We start from the raw sequence: 25,813 nt of genomic DNA on the forward strand, positions 1-25,813 counted from the left end.
GCGGAAAATAAAGATTTTGGGGATTATAGTTTGTCCACAACACAGCACTCCGCAAGACTACTGCCTATGTGGTATGTTCACGCTTCACCGGTTTCCTGCATCACCTGAGGACTTAGCATTTCAGTCTATACGAACCATTGCCAGTTAAATAACCAGTTAAATAACGCATTTTGGTAAACCCTTTTCGGCACATTTCCAATAGGTTGCGAAAATTGTCAGCCCTTCACTGCAATATTTTCTTGTATGTAGTGGCAGAGGCTACATTTGTTATCCTTTCAAACACGACTTCATTCCAGTGCCTAATACGGGGTTCACACGGCGCACTTTTGATCGTGTTCGAGCCAATCTGGATCAAATTTCTCGGGTCGCGATTGGCGTCTTTGCTAAATCTGCGGTCGAACATTCCGTGGTCGAACATTCGTGGTCGAACATTCCGATCCAGGTCGGGCTCGATCACGATGAAAAGTGGCAGTGCAACACCGGTATGAGACAAACTGAAGCATTCTGCAAGAGAACTAGTCGGTAAATACACTTCGCAATGATCTGAAAAAATCGTGTCCTATGGAAGATGTATGCAGCCCCTGTGTCTGCCAAAACATTGTCTGTGCGTTCACAAGCGCCCTGCGCGGCCCTGCACATTAAGGTAACTTCGAAATCTAGCACCTGGACTGTATCAATTCAGCGCAGGTACTGCGCGATGCTCGAGCGCCACGCTTCTGCTTTGACATTTGGTTATAAGCACCCTGCGCTGCACCAGATTCAATAAAGTTAGCACGACTCAGCTGTTGCGTCGGAAGCGTATCATATGGAGTAATCATCGCATATCTACCAACCGCTGACACGCATCGGCGGGTCCCTGCCGGCGCCTGGTTCTAAGCATAGCGCGACAGCTACATACGCGCCCGCCAGGCCCGTAACTAAGGCGGGTCCCTAGGGGCCCGGCTTCCCCCCCCCCCCCCCCCCCCCTGAAATTTTGATCTGTTATGATCGTCATGCTGTTGCCGTTACACCTCCTCTGTCGTTCGATCGATATCATTCCTTCTTCGTCATTCCATCGCCACTACGTCGGAGTCATACAGTCGTCGTCATGCCGCCATGCTCATGGGCGACCTTGGCAAGCGAGCGCCATAGCAAAGTGGCACGACGTTGGAGTATATGTGGCATATAGCTGAGGCAACAGAACTCTCACAATTATACCACTACGTGTGTTAAATAAACGCGAGTTCAAAAAAAAATAAAATATGGAGTCTTACGTGCCAAAACCACGATCTGCAATTCTGCACGCCGTGCAATGGGGGACTCCGGAATACTTTGGACAACCTGGGGTTCGATACCGTGCACCTAAATCGAAGTACACACGTGTTCTCGCGTTGCGCCCCCATCGAAATGCGGCCGCCGTGGCCGGGATTTGATCCCGCGACATCGTGCTTAGCAGCCCAACACCATGCCGCCACTAAGCAACCCCGTGAGTTCAGGAATAAGGTTTGTCGTTGCTCGAACGCTATTCGCATTACGGTCGACTGTCATCTCGAGATAAGCTCTGTAGTATATTCTTTTCTCTGGAATATTGCTACACTATTAAAATATCTACTTTGTTTGCACCTTTTTGGTCTAAAGCGGCGTAATTCCATTTTCAAACGCGTAGGTGTCGGCGACCCTGGCACTGGCAGTAACCCAGTGAACCCCAAATATCCATTGGATGTACCACAAAAGACCAAATATCCAAGACATTTAACGACGTCCAGTTTACATCTATAGTACGTTCGACTGGTACGTGGCAGTCAAAGGTCATCCAGAGGACGTCGAATGTCCTTATGATTTGGACATCTCTTGCACATTCAAAGCTCTCGTGCATTGATCGTACATAGTGCGTTATGAGTAGATGCACGCACTATGCCACAGAAATACAAGCAAATTGTCTCTAATGCCTAACAATGGGAAGCTAGGACAGCAAAAGCATTTAATTAATTATTTTGCAATTTAGTACGACCTTTGCTCGCACTGTTGGAGGTCTAGTAACGTTGCTGCCGGACACCGCGCGCAAAAGCCCAATACTTTTGCCATTTTTTCGCTATGCTTTCGGTCTCGATTACGTCATTTTCTTTCTCATACAAAGATGCTTTATTTTTCAGTTATATCTATTAGTACACTGTTGAAAATACGTAACCTTTAACTTGCTGATGTATTACGACAATTTATAAAGAAAAAAAGAAGCTTGAACCAGCTTGAACTCGCAATAGCTCTGACTTCGCATCGCCACTGATATCAATTCAGCAACACCCGCCTCGACGTTCTTTATTCTATGGCCTCGATGCAAGTGCTACGGTGGCTAGAAGTGCGCAGCAATGTTCCGGGCGTGAGCAGCGTGTGCTTTATTTGTGTCTTTTCGACTTTTGTGCGGTTGACCATGGCCCAAGTACGTGTATACTAGGCAGAACTGTACAGTTGCGTGCTGAAATTTCGAGCTGTGCTTCTGACTGCTATTTGTGGTACGTTTGTTCGCCTTGCGGAGCGCTTACGGGAATACTCGGGAGGCAATGTTTTGATGGTTAATTTTCGCACATGTTTGTATCGCTTGGTTTCCTGCGTTCCTCTTCAAGTGTCAGGGATATTTCTCATTTGCAATGCATATCTCTAAGTCTCTGGCAGCATTATGTTATTGACACTTTTGTGATCTGAGAAGCTGCCTGACCAAGTTGCCTATCAAGATGAACATTCCATCTCTGGATTCTGCTTGCGTGGAATTTATTTCACCATATATTTTTCAATGCAGCTAAAAAGTACTGGCTTTCTATCTTGAATCCGGTGGCCCCAGAAGCAAGTGCTGGCAAGCAGGCCATGCGCTTTTGGTCATTAATTAGTATGTTATACTACCTCTTACTAATCAGTTTTATTCTTTTTAATTATAATTGTGGCACTGTGCCTACTAGTCATTTTGTGCCTACTCGTTACTTGTGTTTTAATGAAGTTTAATTTTCAAGAATATGTTTTTGATTACGTGTTTTTTTTTTTTTTTAAGATCCGCGTTTAACCTGTTTGTATACAGCGAGAACATGTAATGAATAATTTCATACATGTGCGTGACTGGGGGCCGATCATTTTTGTAATAAAGCTTTATCAGTTGTATAAATAAAAAAGTTACATTGGTATGACATTGTGAGTTTCACTGGTGTGCTTTACCTAGTGCTTACTGAACTCACTATTTTTCAATTATCCATTCCAGGATTTGTAATGATGCATAATGATCAAAATGCGGATTTACGGTTTTGTTAGCACAGTTTTCGCATTTTGATGAGCGCTAGAACTATATATAAAAGTTGACAGTCAGTTTAGCGAAGGCAGAAGCCTGCGCACTCACGAAGCATTAATTAAATTATTTGTCATTCTCATTCGCATGCGTTGTTACTTCTATTGTTTTCTCCTACCAAAGTTGTGGGCTCGAGTGCCTTAATTAACTTCGTCATAAGTAACACCAATGGTTGCGGGCTCTACTCCCACCAAAGGTCGAGGGTTTGAGTGCCTTAATTGTATCTTAATTAACTTTGCCTTAATTAACACCAAAAGTCGTGGGTTTGACTTCCACCAAAGGTCGAGTGTTCGAGTGCCTTAATTAACTCTGCCCTAATTATCTTGCCTTAAGTAACTTCGCTCTAATGAACACCCAAGGTAGTGGGTTCGACTCTACCTTCACCATGTCAATTGGAATCCAACTTGGAGATAATTTGGAGATGTGGCCGATTCACCCATCTCTCCAAGTGGTTTTGACTCCCAACAAAGGCCGTGGGTTAGAGTGCCTCAATTAACTCTATCTTAATGAACTATGCCTTAATTCGCTTCGACCTAATTAACACCAGAGGTCGAAGGTTCAATCCCCAATTTTGGTGCCTTTAAATTTTGGTGCTGCAACGCTGGACATCGGATTTTTCGACCATTGAGCCATCTAAGGATTTCACCTTAATAAGTGTTGCAATTTATATTTTCACATTCACACGTTTACACGTTAACAAAACATTTCAAGCAAAGTCACCAGTTACATGCCGACAATGGGGGTAACTGTGCCATTAGTGTGCCTCAGCAGATGTACCATCGAGGACAAATTAAATGCGAACAGCGGAGTGTGTGGCCGAAGCATAACTAAAGGTATACTGTGCATGTCGTCGGCCAGTCGTTGCGCACGTGCGTGGGGATGTAGTTCTCGAGGAAGAGTGCAGCGCATCCTCGCCCTATTGCGATAAACGTCACCTGTATTTTGTCCGAAAGTTGTTTTCTCATCTCTCCTCGACAGTGCCATACCCACCTGGCAGTACAGTGTTATGGTGACTAGCACCATCGCTACATCTGTAGTGTGGCATGCTACCCAGCTTGCTAACGTGCATTGCTTTGCTTTTGTTACCACCATCAAAGCTGCCAGTGTCTAATCGTAATTTGAATAGCACGAAAAATGTATTGCATTGGATGCACAACAACAGTGCTAGCCACCGATAGGAATCACAGATAATCACAGATAGGAATGGCACTGCAATGGCGGGGTGAGAATACAAGCTTCCAACAAAATACAGGTGACGTAATACGCACTAGGACAAGCAGCCCCGCACTCCGCATCGAAACCACATGCATGTGTACAATCATCGCTGGCCGATGCCACACACTGTGCTTTTAGTTACGTTTTGGCCACACACTCTGCTGTTCGCATTTCATTTGTATCAATAGTACATCTACTGTGGCACTCGCAGGTATACAGCTCATTATAGCGTCAGCAGGAAAAATCCACTAGATGTGCTATGGACCTCCTGCGTCCCCAAAAAGAACATCTATTAGAGGTTACTTATGTCCAGCTGTGACATCCTTTCAACGTTAGAGCAACGTGATCTGGATGGGACTTAGATTATCCATGGTACGTATTTGTAACGTTGTTTGGAGAAATATAGATATCTATAGGATGTGTGCAATGTCTCAAACATGATGTTCTATGGACATCTATGGTACATTAATGGTTCACTGGGAAGTGACGCTGGCAAAATAGTGAGAGCGCTGGAGGCGCAACTCGAAGCAGCAAGCTTTATGTTACGTGCGCCCGACCAACACAGGCCAACCACTGACGACAAAGAACTGCCGTTTCGTTATTACGGACTCTTTATCGGCCATCGGCTGCTGTGGTTTCGTGTGGACGGAATTTGAAGCGGTGCAACGAAGGGCAAATTGAGTCGTCCTTTGTTGTAGTACCTAGGCAACGCCAGATTTTGAAGCGTCGGGCAAACACGAGAAAGAAGCTCTCGTGTGGCTGAGTCGCCATGGCGGTCTTCTGCTGAGCCCTATGTCGGGGGCTCGATTCCCAGCCGCGGCAGCCTCATTCAGATGGGGGCGCAATGAAAAAAAAAAAGAAAAAAAAAAAACCGCTCATTGTACTGCACTGGTCGAAATGAATCCGTAGCCGATCCACTGTATACGGCGTCTATAATATATCCTACTGGTTTCTTTTGGACGTTGACGATCAATCAATCTTCACTATCGCGTTAATCGTCCCTCAGAATGTTCTGGATCGCGCGTCTACAGTTGGGCTGCGTAGCTGTCTGTGTGATTGTGCTTCTGTATATGGTGCGCATGCGTATACTACCATGAGCGAGGTCTGGCATTCCGCTGTCGCCATGGTCTTGTGCTCTGGAATCAGATGCCAGGACCAGATGAACATTATGTACCTGTTTAAACAAACAAGCCCGGTGAATACGCATAAATTAAACGGTATTTTCTGCGTTTCTCGAAACAAAAGTCGCACAGCAATCAGGACAGTTGTCAAGGTGGAATGGTTCAGTGATGGAAAAGGGTTATGTCAGCTAGCCATTCGCTACTTTATGAAAACGTGCGCGTAGCAATCGATAAGGTTCTCTGCCGTAGCAATTTCCATAAGGTTCTCCCTACCGTCGTCGTATAACGATTATGTGTCACAATTAGTAGTTCCTGACTTAGCTCGTTATATCGCTCGCTTAAGCGTGTTTATGAAACCTTAAGTGTAATATCCAATTTAGGTTCGACAGTCGTTATAATAAGTTTTTTGTTATTAAGGCGAATAAAATTTTACTGAAGATATTTAATTTGTTGCGATTAATAAGTTAAAGGTAAACATTCGCCTGGTTGCGAACAACTGAATTAAAGAACAAATAAACATCAATCGTTTGTCAGGAACACTCCCTGCCGTTTACTCTCAAGGACTGCGAAAAGTGTCTGCGCACCTGTCAAAGCGTTGAAAAAAGAAACATATCTAGCATTGCTACGCCTAACGCCATCTCACCTCTGAAGAAGGAGCCTGTCGGGCTCCGAAACGTCGGGTTTTAAGAGGGAAGCTTTTCTTTACGAACATCGCCTGTTTTAGTGACCGTGGGAGCTGCGGCGTGCCGAATAGGCCAACCAATCACAGTGGAGCACGCGCGCTGCTGGATTCCCTGCAGCACCACCAGATGGTGCTCATCTCAGCGCATCCGCGGCAGCGGCGGCGCCGACCGTGCGGGGAAAGAAAAAAAAACAGAAAGCTCGCTTTCGGGCATCCGCGGCTGCACGGTAATGAGAAAGTAAACGCTCCTTGCAGATAGGATGAATTCGAATTGCGCTACTTACGTATCTGCATGCTGCTTCTGAAACCATGATGCGTTCACTCCGTCGTACTCGGTAGTAGTCAGCAACTCTGCTTTACAAAAGGCTCGGTATAATTTGTGTGCGCCCGTGCTTGTGTGTGTGTGTGTGCGTGCGTACGTGCGTGCGTTCGTTCGTGTACTCGTGTTTCGACTCTTTATGCAGTCACACGAAGCTTCGCTGTATATATATATTCGAACTCGTTGGATCTGCTGCATTTTATAAAATTAAAATAAATTTTCGTTGGAGTTCCTTTGTACTGCAATTCGATTAAGAAGTTTGTTAGGAATGATGAATCCTTTTCGAGTAGTGTGCTCTTTGGCGTTTGAGGTGCTTAGACCTTTTGAGGGGTGTCCAGCCTCAAATGTGTGTAACCGTCTCGACTGAGGCACCGCATGGTCAGCGTTGTAGGAACAGGCATTTAGACTCACTGAGCGGTGAGCAGTCCGCCCAGTGCTTGGCCCAACAACCGGGCGCGGTAGTCTCCGGGTCCGATGGCGAACAGCATGTCCTCGATGGGACCGCACGGGCACGCCTCGGCGTCACCGAACGCCCGGCACCACCACACGCAGCAGGCGAGCAGAGCCAGCGCGTACACCCACACGCCGTGCCGCTCATACACGATGCCTGCATGCGGAGCACACCCTTTTACTATACTCCCTATACAAACACTAGCCTTCTTCGTGTAACAACGCCCGAACGGGTGACCTTTATTATTCGTGGCACTTTTGCATGGTTGCGTTCACAGCGCGTTCAATGTGAGGTGTCTGGGTGATCACGATTACGCACTTTCTTTCTACAGCCCTCTGGTAACACTCGGGAACTGCAATGCGGTTGGCACGCGGTACACCGTCTCTTTACACGTTGGTGTAGGTATATGTAGTGTGTTACAGTAAGGACGTAGCGTGTTTGTCGGCTTCATGTTTATACAGTCGAACGCATTTATAACGAAGTGCTTGGGACTTCCAAGATCGTTCGTTATAGGTCACTTCGTTGTTAAGATCGCGCACTGTACCGCTCACAAGAGCTCCGGCGAAGCATGTCCAGCAAAAGAAAATCCTTATTTATCACGAATTCAAGCGATGTTTGTGAAAGGAGTTGCTGATAATCTTTCCCACACTTGGACCGACAGTATACCATGTGTCCCAGCTGACGTTAGCCAAGTTGTTCAAACAAAAGAATAACAAAAAAAGAAAGAAACAGTGCAAGATGCGATTTTAAGACCTATGGTGCCCGGTCGTCAGAGGCCTGAAAGGCCGAACACCGTAGGTCTTCAAATCGTATCTGGAGTGTTATCTAATTTTAATGTTATCCAATCTAACAGATTGGCTAACATTAGCTGCAGGACACCTACACATACAGAGTGCTCAGCGAACCCTTTCAAAAAATTTTAAAGGTTGCCTCTCGCACATTTCTAAACCATGAGCTGGTCTTCTCGAAGAGGCGGCCATTACTTACACACACACACAAAAAAAAAAAAAAATGAAATGCATAATCGACCAATTCACAAAAATTTACTAATGAGGTTTTCAACTAATTACCTTATGGCCCATATTGCAATTTACAAATTCTATCCGTGGAGTTCGCAAGGCGGAGCCACTTGGAACGAATTCTCGGGATGATGCCGATTTCGAGATATTAATTCCCGAACTTTGTGGATAAATGCATTGGCGTTCCAGTTACTTTCTTAAAGGGGCCCTGAACCAATCTTTATCGAAGTGGAGAAAGACATTTGAAGTGAAAATAGGCAATTTCCGAAATACTTGGCCGCAAAAAGTACTTCAGTGCGTTCAGCAGAAGCGGAGTTCAGTTATTGGCAATCAAACACGGCATCCACTCTGTTCCCATTCCTTCCTAAATGTCTTGCACTGCGAAGGCTACGGCAGAGTGGGGTGGGACCACAACGCTTCGCCTTCGAAATGTAACCGTGTCGCGCAGTTAAAATTTCATCTTGGCTGTTAACGTAGACGCCACGACTTCGGATTTTGATGCCTACGACGCGCTAAACGTAAGCCAAACGCGATTGTTTTCTTTTTTTCGGGGCGGGGGGAGAGAGGTGGCTGCCACACATAACGCGAAGTGCAGTGGTGGCGCCGGTCGCTACGAGCTTTCGTTGTAAAGCAACAAAACAACCGTCGGGAACACCTGAACTCCTTCGTTGTACAACAAGCAAATTCGTTGTACTTGTCTTCTTAGAGGCTTTCACAATACAAATGAAATATAGGAATTCGGCCGGGAAATGCGAAACACACAAAATACACAGGTAATTTTGTTGTAGTGACGTTCGTTGTAAAGGCGTTCGGCTGTAGACCGCGCACGTGCCATTGCCACGGTAATCGTAGTAACCGTGCCTATAGAGGTAACTGCGCATTGTCCAAATAGCGATACCAACCTTTTGTCTCCCCCGAGTATATAAGCACGTATAGCTACCGTTGGCGTAGCCAGAAATATTATCGGGTGGACACGCACTTCACCGGTGACTGGGAGGGTCAGTGAGGAAAAGGGGGGGGGGGGGGGGGACGTGCTCCCCTCGCTTCCCCCACCTCGGCTACGCCACTGATAGGTATGTGCAGTCTTCGGCGAAAGCACGCACGTGCGTGATCGGTTTGGTGGTACCGCACTACCGACTGACGCGGGTCGTTTGCATATTTGTAGGAATGACATCAACGCGTGCATTTTGTGCATCCATACATGCACGATGAATAGCAAGATATCCGGCGGGTGCTCCATAATACAGATGAGTCGCTTAATTTATGACATATCTCTACCGTTATCACCATTGCTACCTTGGGCTCAGCAGTCTTGTGAGCTTCCCTGACACTCTTGGGAATTACATCGTATATATACGAAAGCGACGAAACCTAGTTCTGCGACGTCGCTGCACAGTTCCCATGTGCCGATGACCTCGGAGATGGCCAGGCGCCACTTGAGTGGAGACAGCCTGGCCGCCAGCCGGCGAGACAGGGCGAAAAGCAGCGTGTTCCCCAGTAGCACCAAGTACGGAACGAGTTCGTCCAGGTACGACGAAGCCGCTGCCGCCTGCACCACTGCCTCCGGCTCCGTCTCGTCCATGCCTCCTCGTGCTTCTGCAAACTAGAGTTTGTCGCGGGGTCATCAATGTATGTGAAAGTCTCAACACAACCTGGAACATGTTCCCAAGAAGTCCGGGACGTCCCGAAGAGGACGAGCACGTCTAGAGATATCGGCCTCGTGCTCTAGCATAAGTCTATGCTCATTAATCAGAAGGTCCAAAAATAAAAACAAAAATATCCCCTACCAGCTTTAACGATGAGAAAACTGTACATATTTGAATTGATAATCCCTTTTCCTAGATGCTATCTCGAAAAACGCGGCAGCGACGGTGAGTTGAAGTTTCTTTTATTCGGCTGTCAGACGTGTTAAGGGTGCTTATGACGTGTAGCATCGCCATGACATCTATAGCGAGCGACGCGTAACTCTCACCGAAGCAGACAATAGATCACCCGTGTGGCACGATGCACCTTGCCAGAGATGTCGACATCATTACGGGAAAGCTCTGTCACTTACTCAATGCGACGGACAGTACTCGTGGGCGTACTGGCAGAAGCTCGTCCTCGCATTTACAGGGATGGGGCTCAACAGTCCAGAAAAGCATGGCGACATGGTATCCTTAGACTGCATTGCCACTCGGCCTGCACCCGGTGCGTCTCTCCGGTGTGTTGGCACCCCCCTTTATCTTTCCATTCCCTCCTATTTCTTAACGCTAGAGACAGGCTCTCCAGGCACACCTCTCCTCCTTTCTCGCCATTAAAGTCTTCTGCTATCCTCTTGTATAGCGAATGTGAAGTAATTTTAAAGGGCGCTGCTCCTATTTTCGCCTGTAATTCTTCATTTATTTCTCTAAAAAATACCAAGAAGAAACAATATCGTGGCAGTTTGGCACGTCACATTTTGTAAGCGTTCTAGAAATTCTGCCGGCGCTAGACACTGCAAACTCTGAGCGCACAGTCAGGGGTGTACAACAACGCACGGGAAATCACAGAGGCCCACCTGGTAAGCCAGAAGGAAAGACTACTACGCACAATAGCGGGACGCTGCGTCTTTTAACGTCTTGGATATTCCGTATGGAAGACCAGCGCACTGACCAAAATCCCAACACGAATACAAGAAACTATGTATGTCTCACCGATTCCCAGGAACATGCACCCAAACTTCCACATCGGACGGAGACAAGCCCGAGCGCAGGCGCTCGCGAGAAAGTATGGAAACCACCCCAATGTCTTGTACGTAGACGCAGGCGCAGCCAGCACCGCAAGAAGCACCGCATTCGTCACCAGCGTAGTCGACAATCACGGGACAGAAATAAATGCATCGTCGGTTTCCAGAGTGAGCGCTGCGGAGGCAGAGGAACTAGCGATAGCGTTAGCCATCACGACGAGACCGCAGTGGGATTGCGTCATAGTTCTGACGGACTCTCAGACGGCATGCAGAAATTACTCCAGGGCCAAAATTTCCAGGGCTGCACATCGCATTCTGAACGGAGCGCACCAGCTGCCACCATACATACAAATCGTGTGGACTCCGGGGCATGAGTCCTTACGCGGCAATCAGCAGGCACACGCCTACGGCCGAGCGCATGCACACCGGGAGCCGCGAGATGACCGCGCCGAGCAGTTCCAACCAGAGCCCATACCATTAACCTACACTCACATCCTACAACACTATCGCCTTTCACGAAGAACATTACCCTCACCTCATAATTCTCTGACGTGAGAGGAGGCCGTAATATGGCGAAAACTCCAAACAAACACATATCCACATTTGAGTCTTTACCACGCCATACACCCTGCGCTGTATTCCTATAAATGTCCACACTGTGATCAACGTGCAACACTTTACCACATGGTATGGGCTTGCGCAAACACACCACAGCTAACACCCATAACACACCCCACCACACGGCAATGGGAGGCAGCGCTGTCCAGCTCCGACTCGACGGACCAGCTCAACCTGGTCAACCGAGCGAGAAGGGCAGCTAAGGCCGCTGGACTCCTGGACTGAGGGGACCACCCACTGCAGAGCGGGGGAGCTACCTACGCTCGCGTGCTCTTTTTATTAAAGTTTATTCTCTCTCTCTCTCTTAGCAGCTAAGATATGATACATTAAAATGGCAAAGTAAACAATGCCCTGCACGATACAAACAATGCTTATAGAACCAAAATACGTATAATTACTCTTATAACCGGAAACAATTTTCATAAATGATCAGGGAAATAAGAGAGAGAGAGAGAAAATGATTTAATGAAAGGCAGGGAGGTTAACCAGGACTGAGGAGTTCGCCCTGACTGTCGAAGAGAGAGGTTGTGTTGCGTCTCGCTCCGACGACCTCGCCTCGCCAGTCGCGCCTAGCTCTTCTCCCGTGCGGTCGTGCCTGCACATCGCCCCGGCGTGTGCTGCACGAGCCGCGCGGCTCACCATCGTCGGCGACGTCACCTGCAGCCGCGCACGATTTGCGCGTCCCAACGCGCAACCCTGTGTGTTCCCTGCGGGCTTGCATCGTGCGACGAGTGGATTTGCTTCAGTGTTGTGCTCCGCGAGTGGCGTTCCCAACCCGACATCTGTGCCGCGTCCCCGGCTGTGCCGCCTCGTGCGCGCATCGCGTGGTCGGTGCTGTGCGCGCGACGTGCGTGTAGTGTGTTTGCCCCCCTGTGACGCGCGGTTCGCGTGTTGGCTGCGGAGCCGAACGGCATGGAGGGCTTCCGCAGGCCAGGAGAGCGCCCGCCGCGCGCGGGCCATCGTCGAAGTGCGAGCGCGTCTCTCGCGACCTTTGTGCCCGTGACGCTACAAGCGTCGCGTGAGCGAGGCGAACTAGAGGTGCGCGCCGCCGAGATCGTGGACGCGTGGATAAAGAAACAGGCCACCACCACCCAAGCAGCTGCCGCCGCGGCCGCGCCCGCCGTCACCGAGACACACGTGGCGCCGGCTATACCTTCCCCGCAAGCGAGCCTTCCCCCCTCGGAGCAGGACGCCGCCATTGCTGCCATGGCGAGCACCCCGCTGCCCCCATCCGACGACGATGAGGCCATGGACTCCTCCTCCTCGCGCAAACGCATGCGCGAAGCAGAGAGCGAGGAGGAGGAGCAAACCGGTCGCCGCAGGCTGCCGCCGCCGACCGCCCCACCTTGCCCGGAGAGCAGGGACGACGGCGACGCCATCTCCCGGCGCCCGGGGGACTTAGCCGCCTCCTCGTCATCGCCCGCGGCACGAGATGGCGCCCCCGCCGATCCGCCGGCTGCGCCGGCTCTCCTGCTCCTCTCGACCACCAGCGCCGCCCCTCGGACGCCCGGCGAGTCGTCCGCTGCCTCCTTCGCGCTCTCCCCGAGGGAGGGCGCGCGCATCAACACGGTCGCTCCTCCGGCTGCCGGTGAGGCTGGCGCGAGCTCTCCTGCGTCGTCTGCTACGGCGGATGCTCGTGACGCGCCCGAGTCTGTGCCGTTGGGGCTCGCGCACGATCCCCGAGCAGACAGAGCCCCAGCCGGTCCGACGCAGCACGGCCTCGCCCACCCAGCGGCGAGGTTCCTGAAGGATCCCCCCCACCACACTCTACCGAGGCAGGAGGGGAAAAACAAGAAGCAGAAGAAGGCGGGGAAAAGCTCTGCACCCAAACAGGCTTCCCCCCCTGCTGCCCCTCCGGCCCCGAGGCCCACTCTGGCGGGCTCCGGCACACCCACAGCAAAGGCTGCTGCACAGGAGGCCCCAACCACCCATGCACCACCAGCTGAGGGCTTCCAGCTGGTGCTGTCCAAGGCCGATCGCCGCCGCACAAGGGCACCAGTGAGTGCTGCCATCCCGGTGAACCCCGCGGTCATTGGCACGGCCCTCTTCCGCCCATCTGTGGTGGGTGGCACTTTCAGAGGAGCACCACGCCTCTCTCTTGCGGCGGTGCTCTCAGCGCGGCCAGGTGTTGCCGCTGTGAGAGTCAATCACAGGCGCAACATCGTGGCCGCCGACGCCACCACCCAGAGGTGCTTGGAGGAGCTGCTGGCCACCACGGAGCTCCGGGGAATACCGGTGACTGCCCGGCAGCCTGCCGAGCGAGGCAGGAGCACTGGTTTTGTCCACGGCGCCGACGGCATCCCCGCAGACGCGGACCTGCTGGGGGCCATCGAGTCGGGAGTCCCAGTGCTGGCTGCTACCAGGGAGGCCAACACCATCACCATCCGGTTCGCGGGGCCGGTCCCCCCTGAGCATGTGAGCCTCTACAAGCTCCGGTTCAGGGTGCGACCGTCCAGACCGCGTCCTTTGCAGTGCCAGCAGTGTGGCCGCTTTGGGCACGTGGCTGCCTCCTGCGACTCGCCATCCAGCTGCCGTCATTGTGGGAGGTCTCACGAGCAGGGTGACAGCTGCCCCAACGCGGCCCACTGCCGCAACTGCGGTGGCCACCACCCCGCAAATACTCCTGCCTGCCCCAGGTGGCAGGAGGAACGCAGGGTGGCCACCATCTTGGCGACAGCGCCTGCTCCCCTCTCCCGCCGGGCAGTCCGCGCTGGTGTCCGGGAGGAGAACCTGCAGGCCAAGGCCACCTCAACGCCTGTGCAGGGCCTGTCTTATGCACAGGCACTGGCCGGCCTCCCACAGGCGCCCCAGCAGAAGGCAGCCCCCCCCCGGACGGCCACCCACACCGGCCCCACGGAAGCAGCGACGCCAGCCGCCAGCCACCCCTGGGAGCGAGCCCACCACAGCCCCAGCATCACTGGCAATGCCTGGCCCGGACCCTCGGGACCAGATCATTGCCAGCCTGCAGCTCGCCCTGAAGGCCATCGGGGAGATGCTGCCTGCCGAGAGCCCCCTCCGAGCCATCTGCCTGCAGGCAGTGGCAGTCCCGACCACAGTCAACCAGCATGGCTGATCCCTCACCAGCCACAGCTGGGAAATGCCGTCGCCACCCGAGTGTTCTCCAATGGAACACCAACTCACTGCGGCGGCGGCATGCAGAGCTGTGCGCGCACCTCCTGCGGTGCGATTTCGACGTCCTCGCACTGCAGGAGGTGTACACTGTGGCCGAGGACCTGCGGCTGCCGGGATACACGGGCTACTCTGGCGCCACCACCTGCTCGACGCAGAGCTGCACGGACGCTCCCTGCCTGCAGGGTGCCCACAAGAAGGGGAAGCCGAGGACTGCCATCTACGTCCGCAGCAGCCTGGCCCACTCGGTGACCCCAGTCTCGGACGTCGTAGGCGGCGCCATGGAGTGCTGTGCTGTCACGGTACGCCTTGACAGACAGGACACGACTGTGGCGAGCGTCTACGTTCGTCCTGGACAACAGTGGGACCCCTCCAGCCTGGTGCGGCTTGCAACACGCCTCGGCGGACATGCAGTCCTGTGCGGTGACTTCAACGCCCACCACACCGACTGGGGCAGCCGCAGGTGCACCCGCCGAGGCAGGGACCTCTGCAACGCCATCAGCCGAGCAGGCCTGGTGGTACTCAACAAAGGAGGACCCACGTACGTCCGCCGTGGGGTGAGCACAGCCATCGACCTCTCTCTCACCACCGAGCAGCGCTCCTATGACTGGGCTACAACTCCCGACACTTGGGGATCTGATCACTTCCCCATCTTGATCACCCCCGGGTGTGGGAGAAGGCCGAGGTCACGAACATACCACGTCACAGACTGGTCCCTGTTCAGGAAGCGCTGCAGTGAGTTGGAAGATGGCTGTGACCTCCTGAGTGCCATCATGGAGTGCGCCCAGGCAGCCACAGTCCAGTGCTCTGCTCTGCCCGATACTCCTGCCCCGGATCTGCTCCTGCTCAACCTCCGTGCGTCCAGGCGACGCGTGGAGCGCCGAGCAATCCGGACGGGCAATGCAGAGCACTGGACCGAATACAGGAGAGCGGATGCCCGCTGCAGACGACAGGCCAGGCGCAGAAGGAGCCAGAGCTGGGGGAGCCTCTGCGCCACCATCGAGAACCGCTCCAAGGGCCCCCTGGCCTGGCGCCTCCTAAAGTCCCTAACCGGCAGGAAGGTCAACCGCCACCCCGTCCTCGCGGTGGCTATCTCGCTGGGCATCAGCGAGGCGGCCCTGGCGGAGTTGCTAGCGGACCACTTCGCCCCCCCGGCTGCCCTCGCTGCGGCCATCCTGCCGGTCGGACTTCCCCCTGCCAACCCGCCTACCTGCCTGCTGGAGCTGCATCCGGAGTGGGCGACCAGCCAGATCGCGGCCATCTGCCAGGACCCACTGACTCTCCACGAGCTGCAGATGGCCCTGAGGAGGGGCAAGCGTCGCAGTGCACCGGGAGCAGACGGAGTGACACTCCAGATGCTCCGCAACCTGGCCACCAGTGAGCAACGACGCCTGCTCGACTGCTACAACAACATCTGGTGGTCAGGACAGGTGCCGGAGGCCTGGCGCACAGCCATCGTGGCCCCCATTCTGAAGAGCAATAAGCCGGCTAACGAGCTGTCCTCATACCGACCGGTCTCTCTCACCTCCGCTGCCTGCAAGGTGATGGAGGCCATTGCTCTGGCACGGCTCGAATGGGTGGCCCGCGCCTGCGGGTTCCTCGCGGACCAGCAGACAGGCTTCCGGCGCTGAAGGTGCACTGCGGACTCCATCGCAGACGTCGTCTCCACCCTGGAGGACGCCAGGGCCAGCGGAGACCTCGCCATGCTCCTCCTCATCGACGTCAAGGGGGCGTTCGATGGCCTCCCACATGCGGTCGTCCAGCAGGCTCTGGACCTCCTGGGCATTGGCGGCAACCTGCGGCGGTTCCTGTCATCGTTCCTGAACGACCGCACCCTCAGGGTCCGCGTGGGCCATGCAAGGAGCACTCCCCGTCCGGTCGCAGCAGGCGTACCACAAGGGTCAGTGGTGAGCCCGTTTCTCTTCAACCTCGCCCTGGCCCGGTTGCCTGCTGCACTGCCGACCGACCCTCACTACAAGGTGGAGTGCTCCATCTACGCGGATGACATCGCCCTGTGGGTGCGGGGCCCGCCACAGTCAAGCCGCCACGTGTGCCTGGCCCTCCAGAGAGCCCTGGACACCACGGCCGCCTACCTGGGAAGCATCGGACTCTCGGTTTCGACGGGGAAGACGGTGGCCCTCCTCGTCCACCCGAGAGCAGCGGCACGGCGCTCAGCTCCCCGGCTGCAGCTGGAAGGCGTGCGCATCCCATGGAGTACGACTGTGTCGTACCTTGGGCTGCGCATCGACCACCGGCTAACCTGGCGACCGGCAGTCGGGGCCATGCAGACCCAGACCATCAGGGTCCGCAAGGCCGTATCGCAGCTCCTTGCTCATGGAGAGGGCTGCTCGGTGAAGTGGGCCCTGCGGCTCTACGAGGCGGCGGCCACATCACGCCTGCGGTACGCCCTCCCGCTGGTGGCGCTGCCGCCACGCCGCCTCGAAAAGTTGGAGCTGCAGCACCGGGCGGCCATCCGACTCTGCCTGGGCGTCCCCCGGAGCTCCCAGATTGCCGCTACCCTTGCGGAGGCTGGAGCATGGCCCCTGTCGCTCCTCTTCCTGCAGCAGGGGCTGAGGCACGTCGACCGCCTCCACCATGCTCCTGATGGCAGAGGCCTGCTGCGTCGCCTCCAGTCCCGGCCTTCCTCAAGGATGGGTCAGCTGTGCCGCCTCTACGAGGAGGTGGTTGGCAACCCACCGCCGAATGCGGTACAGCTGCCCCCACCGCAGAGGCCTCCTGTCCCCATCGCCACGGAGCTGCCCGGGATTTCGAAGAGGCGCTCACCCGCTTGCGCCCTGCAGCAGACGGCCGCCTGCCTCCTGGACGAGACCCTCGGAGACCACCTCCTGGTGTACGTCGACGGTTCGGTGGTACCGGACACCGGCTCTGCCACGGCGGCCTGCACGGCACCAGCCCTGCAGAAGAGCAGGCAGTGTCGACTGCCCAGACACGCCAGCTCGACTGCAGCGGAGGTGGCAGGCCTCCACCTGGCCGTCGACCTACTCTCTGAGGAGCTTCCTGGGGTACCAGCGGCCATCCTCTGCGACTCCAGGGCAGCCCTCCTCGGCCTGCAGAGGCCAGAAAGCGCCAGCCTTGGAGTCGCACTGCTGTCTACCCGGCTGACAGCGCTGCAGGACGCAGGCCACCCGGTGTCCCTGCACTGGATCCCCGCCCACGTAGGGATCCCGGGCAACGAGGCAGCCGACACCCTGGCGAAGGACGCCCACCACTCCACTGTGCCCCTCAGTCGGGCCGTGACGGAGGGCGACTTCACAGGACTGAGGCTGCGGCGACACCTGGCGACCCACCACCCAGACAAACGGGTGGCACTGGGATGCCCCCCACGACCACTCCCCCAGCGAGGCCTGGCTCGCAGGGAGACCTCGCTCCTTCTCCGGCTCCGCATCGGCTGCAGCTGGACGGCAGCACGCAGCTACCGACTGGGACGAGCGACGTCCCCGGCCTGCAGCTCCTGCGGGAGCCGGAGACGATCGAACATCTCCTGCTGGCCTGCCCGGCGTACCTCCAGCAGCGGGGCCCACTCCTGCAGGAGTTCCGCCGCCTGGGCCTCCCCTGTGGCAAGGAGGAAGATCTCCTCTTCCCCGGCCGACACCACCTTTCTGCACTTCGAGGCGTCGTGGAGTTCCTTGACTCGTCAGGGCTCTCCGCACGCCTCTAAGGACATTTCTACAAGCGGGAAGGCCTCACGGCCTCCCACTCCACCCCGGGCCTGACCGGCCTGGCACAACACCCCTGCAGACTCTGCAGCACACCAAGGCCTTCCATCTCGGCCTGATACGTGCCGCCTATGCCTGCCGGTTTTGCTTCGCCCAGCCATGGCGTCTCCACTCTATCCCTTCTTTCGCTCCCACTTACCCCTCCCCGTTGGCGCTGAGCCGTGCTCCCTCAAGGGCTGCAGAAGATAGCGCCAACCTTTCCCTTTCCCTCAAGAACCACTTACCACCAGGACTGAGCCCGGTTGGCTACCCTAGAATGGGCGGGAGGAAAAGGGGAGAGAGAGATTAAGAGAAGAATAGAAAGTCCGCTGTTGATATCGCCGACGTAGCAACAGATCTCTGTTCTATCACTGATGATCAATCAGTCCGGATCATGGACGGTCACTCAGTCCTGTAGTTTTCAAAAATTGCAGCAGCGCTTTTGTGGCCTTTTGCAGCTGTGATATTCGAGGCCATGGTCCCAAGGCCTTGCTCAAGGTTAACGGTCTTCTATCTAGCCTATTGAGAACGTTGCAGAGGTCATGTCTTTCGTTTTGAAAAGATGGGCAGTAGCATAGTAGATGCTCTATAGTCTCATCGACACCGCAGGCATTACACTCGGCGCTATCAGCTATTCCAATCAAGCGCTTGTAAGCATTGGTGAATGCAACACCCAAGCGTAAGCGGCACAGCATTGTTTCCTAAATTCGCGGAAAACCAGGCAACAGCCGCAGCTGCATAGATGGGTCGACAGAATGCAACCTATGCTATGTGAATTCAGTTGTATGCCACTTCTCCAATGTCATACTGTGCGCTAGCTTGCTTAGGTGTTGGGCTGCGTCAGTCCTCGACAAAGGCACAGAAACAAGATTTGCTCCTTCGTGTGCTTTCCTAGCAGCTTCGTCGGTGATGTCGTTGCCGGAGATACCGCAATGCCCCGGCAGCCACTGAAACACGACGTCGTGTCCTTTTGCGATCGTATGGTGGTGCATTTCTCGTATCTCCGAGACGAGTTGTTCGCAGGACCCGCGACGAAGAGCTGACAAAAGACATTGTAGGGCCTCCTTTGAATCACATAATATTGTCCACCGATTAGCCGGTTGGTTGCTAATATAATCAATGGAACCTCGGAGGGCAACAAGCTCCGAAGCGGTCGATGATGTCACTTGAGAAGTCTTGTATGTGATGCTCATTGATCGTGATGGTATAACCACTGCGCCGGTGGAGGTGGTCTGAGTGGAAGAGCCATCCGTATATATGTGGATTTGGTCAGAGTAGAAAGTGTGCAAGCAATCGAGAGCTGCTTGCTTCAACGCAAAGGTAGGCAGGTCCGTCTTTTTTCTTATTCCTGTAAACACCACAACGCTGATGGTGAGCGTGTCGAGGGTGTGAACCCCGATGGTAGGGAGAAACGATGAATGCTGACCATGTTGGAGAATGACGCCTGTGGTCGTCGTTCTGGCAGGGAGGCAAGAGAGCTTGATTGCATCCGTGAAACGTGGCGAATATGGGCCCTAAGCGTGTCGATGGTCATGTAAGTCGTGATCGGATGGTCTTGAGCCGTGATAACTGTTCCTGCTGTTGAGGCGAGGACAAAAGTAATGTAATATACTTGGCTCTCAAATACACCGCTAAAATGGGAGTAGGAGTTTTGCAAAACTCTCGTAAACATAACAAATTCGCGTAAAATATCAATTGATATATCAAAATTGCCCACTTTAGACGTTCGAACTGATACAATTTACAGAACTGCCATATCTGTTTTTGGTGCAGAGTAACGGATTTGTAAACTTCGCGCTTCTAGTTTTGTAAGCTTACCGATGGCCGCGAATTTTTCTTTAAAAATGCCGGGCCCTAAATTAAAATTTCACTTACAACAGTCACTACAATTCGATTTTCTCTCTCAAATGCAAAGGAGGACAATGAGGGAGAAAACAGAGTCATGTTTCTGCCTTTCTTCGGCGCTGCACTTTCGGGTAGTTTTATCGTTTATGCACTACAAACAATTAAATTTGCTGTTCCCATTGCGAATTTATTGCTGAATTTAGCGTTTGCTACAGTTTCAGGCATATTGAATGCAGTACTGATTAGCACTGCTGCAGGAACACCTTGCTTCGTATTTCGGTAGGAGTGAAATGATTGGGAGCCCGTGCTTCAATGGCCTATCCCATTCCAGTACTTATTGCGCTTATTGTGTGAAACAACTGATAAATTATATTCAGTCGTCGATCACGCAGGCGTAGCCAAATATGTTGAACATCTTTCGTTATACAATCTATAGCATTCATTAAATGGCGCGCCATTCATACCTTTGTGAATGGAGTAGCCGATTTCCTTGAGATTTAGTAACGAACACAACCTTCGAGCTTTCTGGCCTTCAAGCCATCTCTGCACACGGAAGCACAGCGTTGAGCATGTGTGCAATATTTAGCGACACAGTCAGCAATTAGAAAGAGACGCTCAACCTCGCTTTTTTACGGAAGTGGGAGACGAGCTAGCGTTGGATTTGTAATCTCTGTTCCCCCCAATCCTATTGCTTATCATAAGCTGCCCAGCGAAGTTTTGTTAAAACGATCACATATAAAGATCAGCAACTCTTAAGCCACGCGTGCGGGTCCCTTGTGATACAGGACGCTGCTGGCGTAATTACGTCTTGCGACGCGTATACAAGTGCCTGAAAACGCGCTGTTCCGTCGGCGCTTCTCTGCTTCAGCCCATTCACTTCATCGGCCCATTCAGCTGGCCCGGGCGCAGACGTTTACCGCATTCTGCTGCTAGCCGTGGAATAAATAGGCTCGAGTGGCGACCCCAGCACAGCCGCCGCTCAGCGGGCTGTTAACTGTGGACTTTCTGGCAGTCACCTCATTGATGAAATTTGTCGTTTACGTGTGTAGACAAGTAAATGTATACACGATGAATGAAACCAGATTCGCATATTGCGCTCCTCAGAAAGTTCATAGGTCGTTTTTAACCAGATCGGAAGTTTCCACTATAGATCAAAGGTTTGACTATAGATTACGACGAAGAACAACGCAAAAAGGAAGGAGTGCTAATTTGAAATTCCTGCAACTGCGGCCCTACGACATAAGGGGTGTGATGCTGGCAATTATGGAACTTAGCTAGCAAACTGTTTCTTATAGAAAATGAATAACTATGTACCGTGCTTTGGATGCACCGTTAAATAACCTCAGGTGGTCAAAATTAGTCTGAATAAGCTCCTCATTGCGTTGTCCTTCATAGCCCACTATGCCACTTCTGTACGCTAAACCCCATAACATAACGCAATTATAATAAATAATAACTTTCTCATCTAAGGCGAAATAAAAATTTATCTGGCAGCTTCCAGCTTCTGTATGCTGAGGAAGGGACCAGAAGCATGAAAGGAAAGCGATACCTGTGACGTCGCCACACTGCCTTCACAATTTCGCGGTTTTCTCGCTATAGAAAATGTTTTTTTTTTTTTTGTTCATCGATGCAAAAAGAGCCCGCACCATACCTCTTTGCGAGAGGCACACGAATGCTTTATGTGGAGGACGCGTGACCTTTCTGCGAGACACTGAACTGATGGGCTCGCTGTGACACATTCTCATGACGCGGAAAGAGACGCTCAGACGGAACAATTGCCGGCAAATATTACCAGCAAGAACGCACCGGTAGCCACACCATCCTTGAGTTATGTAAACGGGCTGCTAATTTCTTCTTAACGCTGTTATAAAGTGTGCAGCTTCTGTCCGCGCGAGTTGCGAGACCCCAAAAAAGCCACAAGAACGGCGGGGTTGATGGATGCCGAGGTGACAGCTGGTACACGCTTGCCAATTCGTTCTAGGAACGGCGATACTTACGTAATCGTCTTGTTCGCCGTGCTATGTTTAGCCACGTGTTCAGTTCTCTTTGCTTCCATTAGACTACAGGCACATCTGTTGCGCCTTTAGCATGGCGTGAGGCGTGCGTCAATTCAAGACACGTAAACACTATAAAAGCAAGCACGTCAGCAGAACGTGACTTAATCGCACCACAGCCGGCAAGTAATCGATTGCTGTCAAAGTAGACTATCGTGTTCACGTCTTTATCAACTCTGATGCATGAAGGTGCTTGGATTCCACCTTATGTCGAAGAGAAACTACCGCGTTTGTTGGCAGGTGTCCCTTATTGATGAGAATGAACGCGTTTCCTGCCGCGAAAGCATGTCGACGTGGAAAATGCCGCGGCTGCTCTAGTTTGCTGCGCGAAACACGCAAGAAAGAACGAACTTCGAACGTAGTTCGTTGTTCTATTACCATGGGGTGAACAGGAACCTCATTTTTTTTCCCCTTTTCCATTTAAGAGGTAAACAGGCTCACCTCTTTTTAAAGAATTCCTGCCTTGCTAACTCGAGAAACACGAAGTAAACTATGAAGTTATTGTGTCTTAAGATAGTTCTAACGTGATTTTTTCTTGTTTTTCATAACAAACACAGTATCTTGCACTCCGTGAAAAGCGTGTAATGTGTGCTGTAACTTATGGAGTACTCAAACCAGGTGCAATACCAACCCAGGTATTGCAAGCGGCTTGCACTTGTACATTTCTATTACTGCTTTAAAAAGAAAAAAAAAAAAGGCGCACCGTGTCACTATTGCTTAAAAAATAACACTATTAGGTATTATCACTATCTGCTTTCCAGCTGAGTTAAGTAGCTGGCCAGTTAAAAAAGTTCAACTGAGTTCACCATTATGTCTTAAGCGTAAGCTTCCCTGAGAGCGTTAGAGACGTGCTCTGTCATTGCCGGCGCCTTACCGCCGGGTGATTAGCTGCATATGTTGTACTTGATATACCCGTGAACGGATTGACGCAGATTATCTGCAATAAGTTTCGAACAAAATTTTGAGCGCAATCAGAGTCACGAAAGTCCGGCTGCTCTACTTAGGACACTCGGGATTTATCGACACTGCTTGACTTTCGTACATCACTTTATTTGTTTCTGTTTTATTGAATATTTAGTTTGTGTTCTCTTCATAATTGATCTCCACCAGCGCCATCTCAAGTAGTGAACGTTGCATGTAGCAGGGCTAACATCTTCAGCTTTCATTAACACGCACTCTCTCATTTTAAACTAGAATGTTGGGCAGAGAAGCCGTTACTATAGTGTCAAAAGGTCACCTGCAGGAACCTGTGCTTTATATTCCCACAAGATGCCACTGTTTGCTTTGCTCATCCTCTGTGTATAGCACAGCTAGAGCGATTGATGCCTTTTGCGTCTTTTCTGCATTAGAAGTTATCAGCGGGCCGCTTCCAAGAACATTCATCAGGTCAGTATTACAGCAGCGTACGAATTATGTCTCGCTATACCGTGCATAATTATACATCGCGGCACAGTAAACTCTTCCTCAACGATGCAGCAAGGTATACCTTCCCACATTCGTTGTTGTGTGTGCTTTTCTTCTTTAACTTTCTGTCTCCCCTTCCCCAGCGCAGGGTAGCGAACTGGATATCTATCTTACGGTTAACCTCCCTGCCTTTCGCATCTCATTTATCTCTCTCACTTTGCTGTGTGCATATTTCGCGGCATCAAGGTTTCATAACAATGCTTTTTTTTTTTTGCTCCATACATTTTAGTAGGATTAGCATATGACGCTTAAATTTGCAACGTCGTGCGGTTGGCGCGGTGAATGTGAAATGCGTTTCGCGGATTGATTATGCGTGCAGTTGTCATACTATACTCGCAATTTTGACTTCTTCCAGAATTGGTCTTGTTGAGAAAAAGTTGGCTGACTGTCTTTCAACCCAGCAATCCTGAGTGAAACGCTGAGGAGTTGTTCACTGATTGAATTTTTAGCAAGTACCTTACTTCGCGCAGCTCTGTTTCTAAATTTCTACCGTATTCAATGGTCACTCTTCTGGATGTCTGGAACATTGAAAAAAAAAAAAAAGAAAAGAAAAGCCAGAGACGGTAGAGCTTCTCTACATGTGGATGTCCTTACGGACAACGAGAATAGTTGAAAATAAATTTGACAGAAAAGTATAGTCAAGTTCGGTAAATGTTATTGCTACAGTATCATGCCAATTGATAGAAGCCATTTGGCGAACATTCTATCATGATGTCGAAGACATCACCTATACGCGGCAGAAAAAATTAAAAGTAAAAACATGTGCCCCCTAAACGGTGGCATTATGCAGGGACGATCACTTTCGGGGATATCATCTTTAGTGCGCATTCGTTGGATAAACCACGCGGACAGGATACCCGTTGCTTTATTGCATGTTCTCTACGTCCCGCAAAAGTGAAGGTACGTGTATCCTCGAAAGTGATCGAACGAGGGCACGGGAATGGTTCGCTCTATACTCGAGACACTCTGGGTGGGAAACGTCTGCACGTGTGTTGCTGTTCATCCATCGTTTTGTTCCTCTAATCGAGCGCGTGGGGCCATTATTAGCGCTATTACAGGTTGCAATGACTTTGAGGCCAAATTTCTCTCTGTCGCTTGATCTTACTATGATTTCAAATGCAGGAGGTGATAAAGACACAAGTCGTGCTGTGAAACATCAACTGTGCAGAGATATACAAGCTTAATTGGCCCACCATCGTAACCCGCCGTAATGGCCCAAAACTATCTCAACGCTGCAACCAATTGCTTGTACCGAGAACCAAGAAGGGCACGAAAGGAAATAAACAAACACAAAAATGTTAAGGCAAAGAGGAGAACACGCACACACTCACCTCTTAGCTGGAGGCCCTCAACGTCGACCCGGAGCCAGGAGTGGAAGGTGGGCGGGAGGTGATGCCGGGCCGGCATCACCGGGACGAGCGCCGACCAAGGCTGCCACCGACGGTGACGCTATTCTCGGCATCCCTGCTTGTCAGGTGTCCAAGGGTGCGGGGACGCCGGCGCACACACACGCACTCGCGCGCTGGCACTGCTCGGGGGCCGAGGCTGCGGACCTGGGCCCTGGGTCTCCACTTCCTCTGCTCTTCATGCATCGACTCCCCACTCATTATGCAAGCGTCAAGTTGGACACGGAGGTGTCCACGCTCGATTATGAACGCCCGATCCTTCGTCCGCGTACGTGTGTGCCTGTGCGTCATTTGCCTCTGCCTGCGTTCGTGTTGTCGGGCTCGCTTGCACTCATCTCCTGCTGCTACCGTTTGTGTGCGCCCGCGTGTAGCCGCGCGCGTTTCACGGCCGCTGCGAGAAGCAGTCGAGTGCGAAAGCAACCGACTGCGTGGTGTAGGCGTACGAGTTTAAGGCAGCGCTACATTTCACGTTCGAGGACGATTCTCTGTTCCCTGCTAACTCGTTATTACGAGTCAAGTTTCTTGGGACACAGCCCCAGGTTTAAGGAACGTGCAAGCGAGTTCCTTGCCAACAGAGAGAACGAGCCTGTCTCAGCTGAAGCGCGCATCTTTTGCGTACTTTGAGTGTTTATGTGTGTAATTCATTCGCTCACTCACTGGCGCTTCCTTCCCCTGACTGCTCGTTCAGTTCATTACACACGTACATACTCATTTTCGTTCACTATCTCTCGCTAAATTACTGATTCGAGTGCACGCCCAT

The 25,813-nt window shown here is 52.2% G+C and overlaps 1 protein-coding gene across 1 annotated transcript in view; it reads right to left on the reverse strand.

Annotated features, from left to right (window-relative positions):
* The window catches only part of LOC119443067 (aquaporin-11-like), a 35,977-nt gene extending 10,562 nt beyond the window's left edge, over positions 1-25,415 (reverse strand). The window contains exons 1-4 of the mRNA XM_037708209.2: positions 24,979-25,415; positions 9,486-9,717; positions 7,056-7,251; positions 5,615-5,696 (exon numbers count right to left, since the gene is read on the reverse strand). Of these exons, the coding sequence (XP_037564137.1) occupies positions 5,615-5,696; positions 7,056-7,251; positions 9,486-9,696 (489 nt within the window). The 5' untranslated portion in view covers positions 9,697-9,717; positions 24,979-25,415. The remainder of the gene's footprint in view (positions 1-5,614; positions 5,697-7,055; positions 7,252-9,485; positions 9,718-24,978) is intronic.
* Positions 25,416-25,813: the final 398 nt, after the last annotated feature.

This window comes from Dermacentor silvarum, chromosome 2, assembly GCF_013339745.2.
Source record: "Dermacentor silvarum isolate Dsil-2018 chromosome 2, BIME_Dsil_1.4, whole genome shotgun sequence".
NCBI lineage: Eukaryota > Metazoa > Arthropoda > Arachnida > Ixodida > Ixodidae > Dermacentor > Dermacentor silvarum.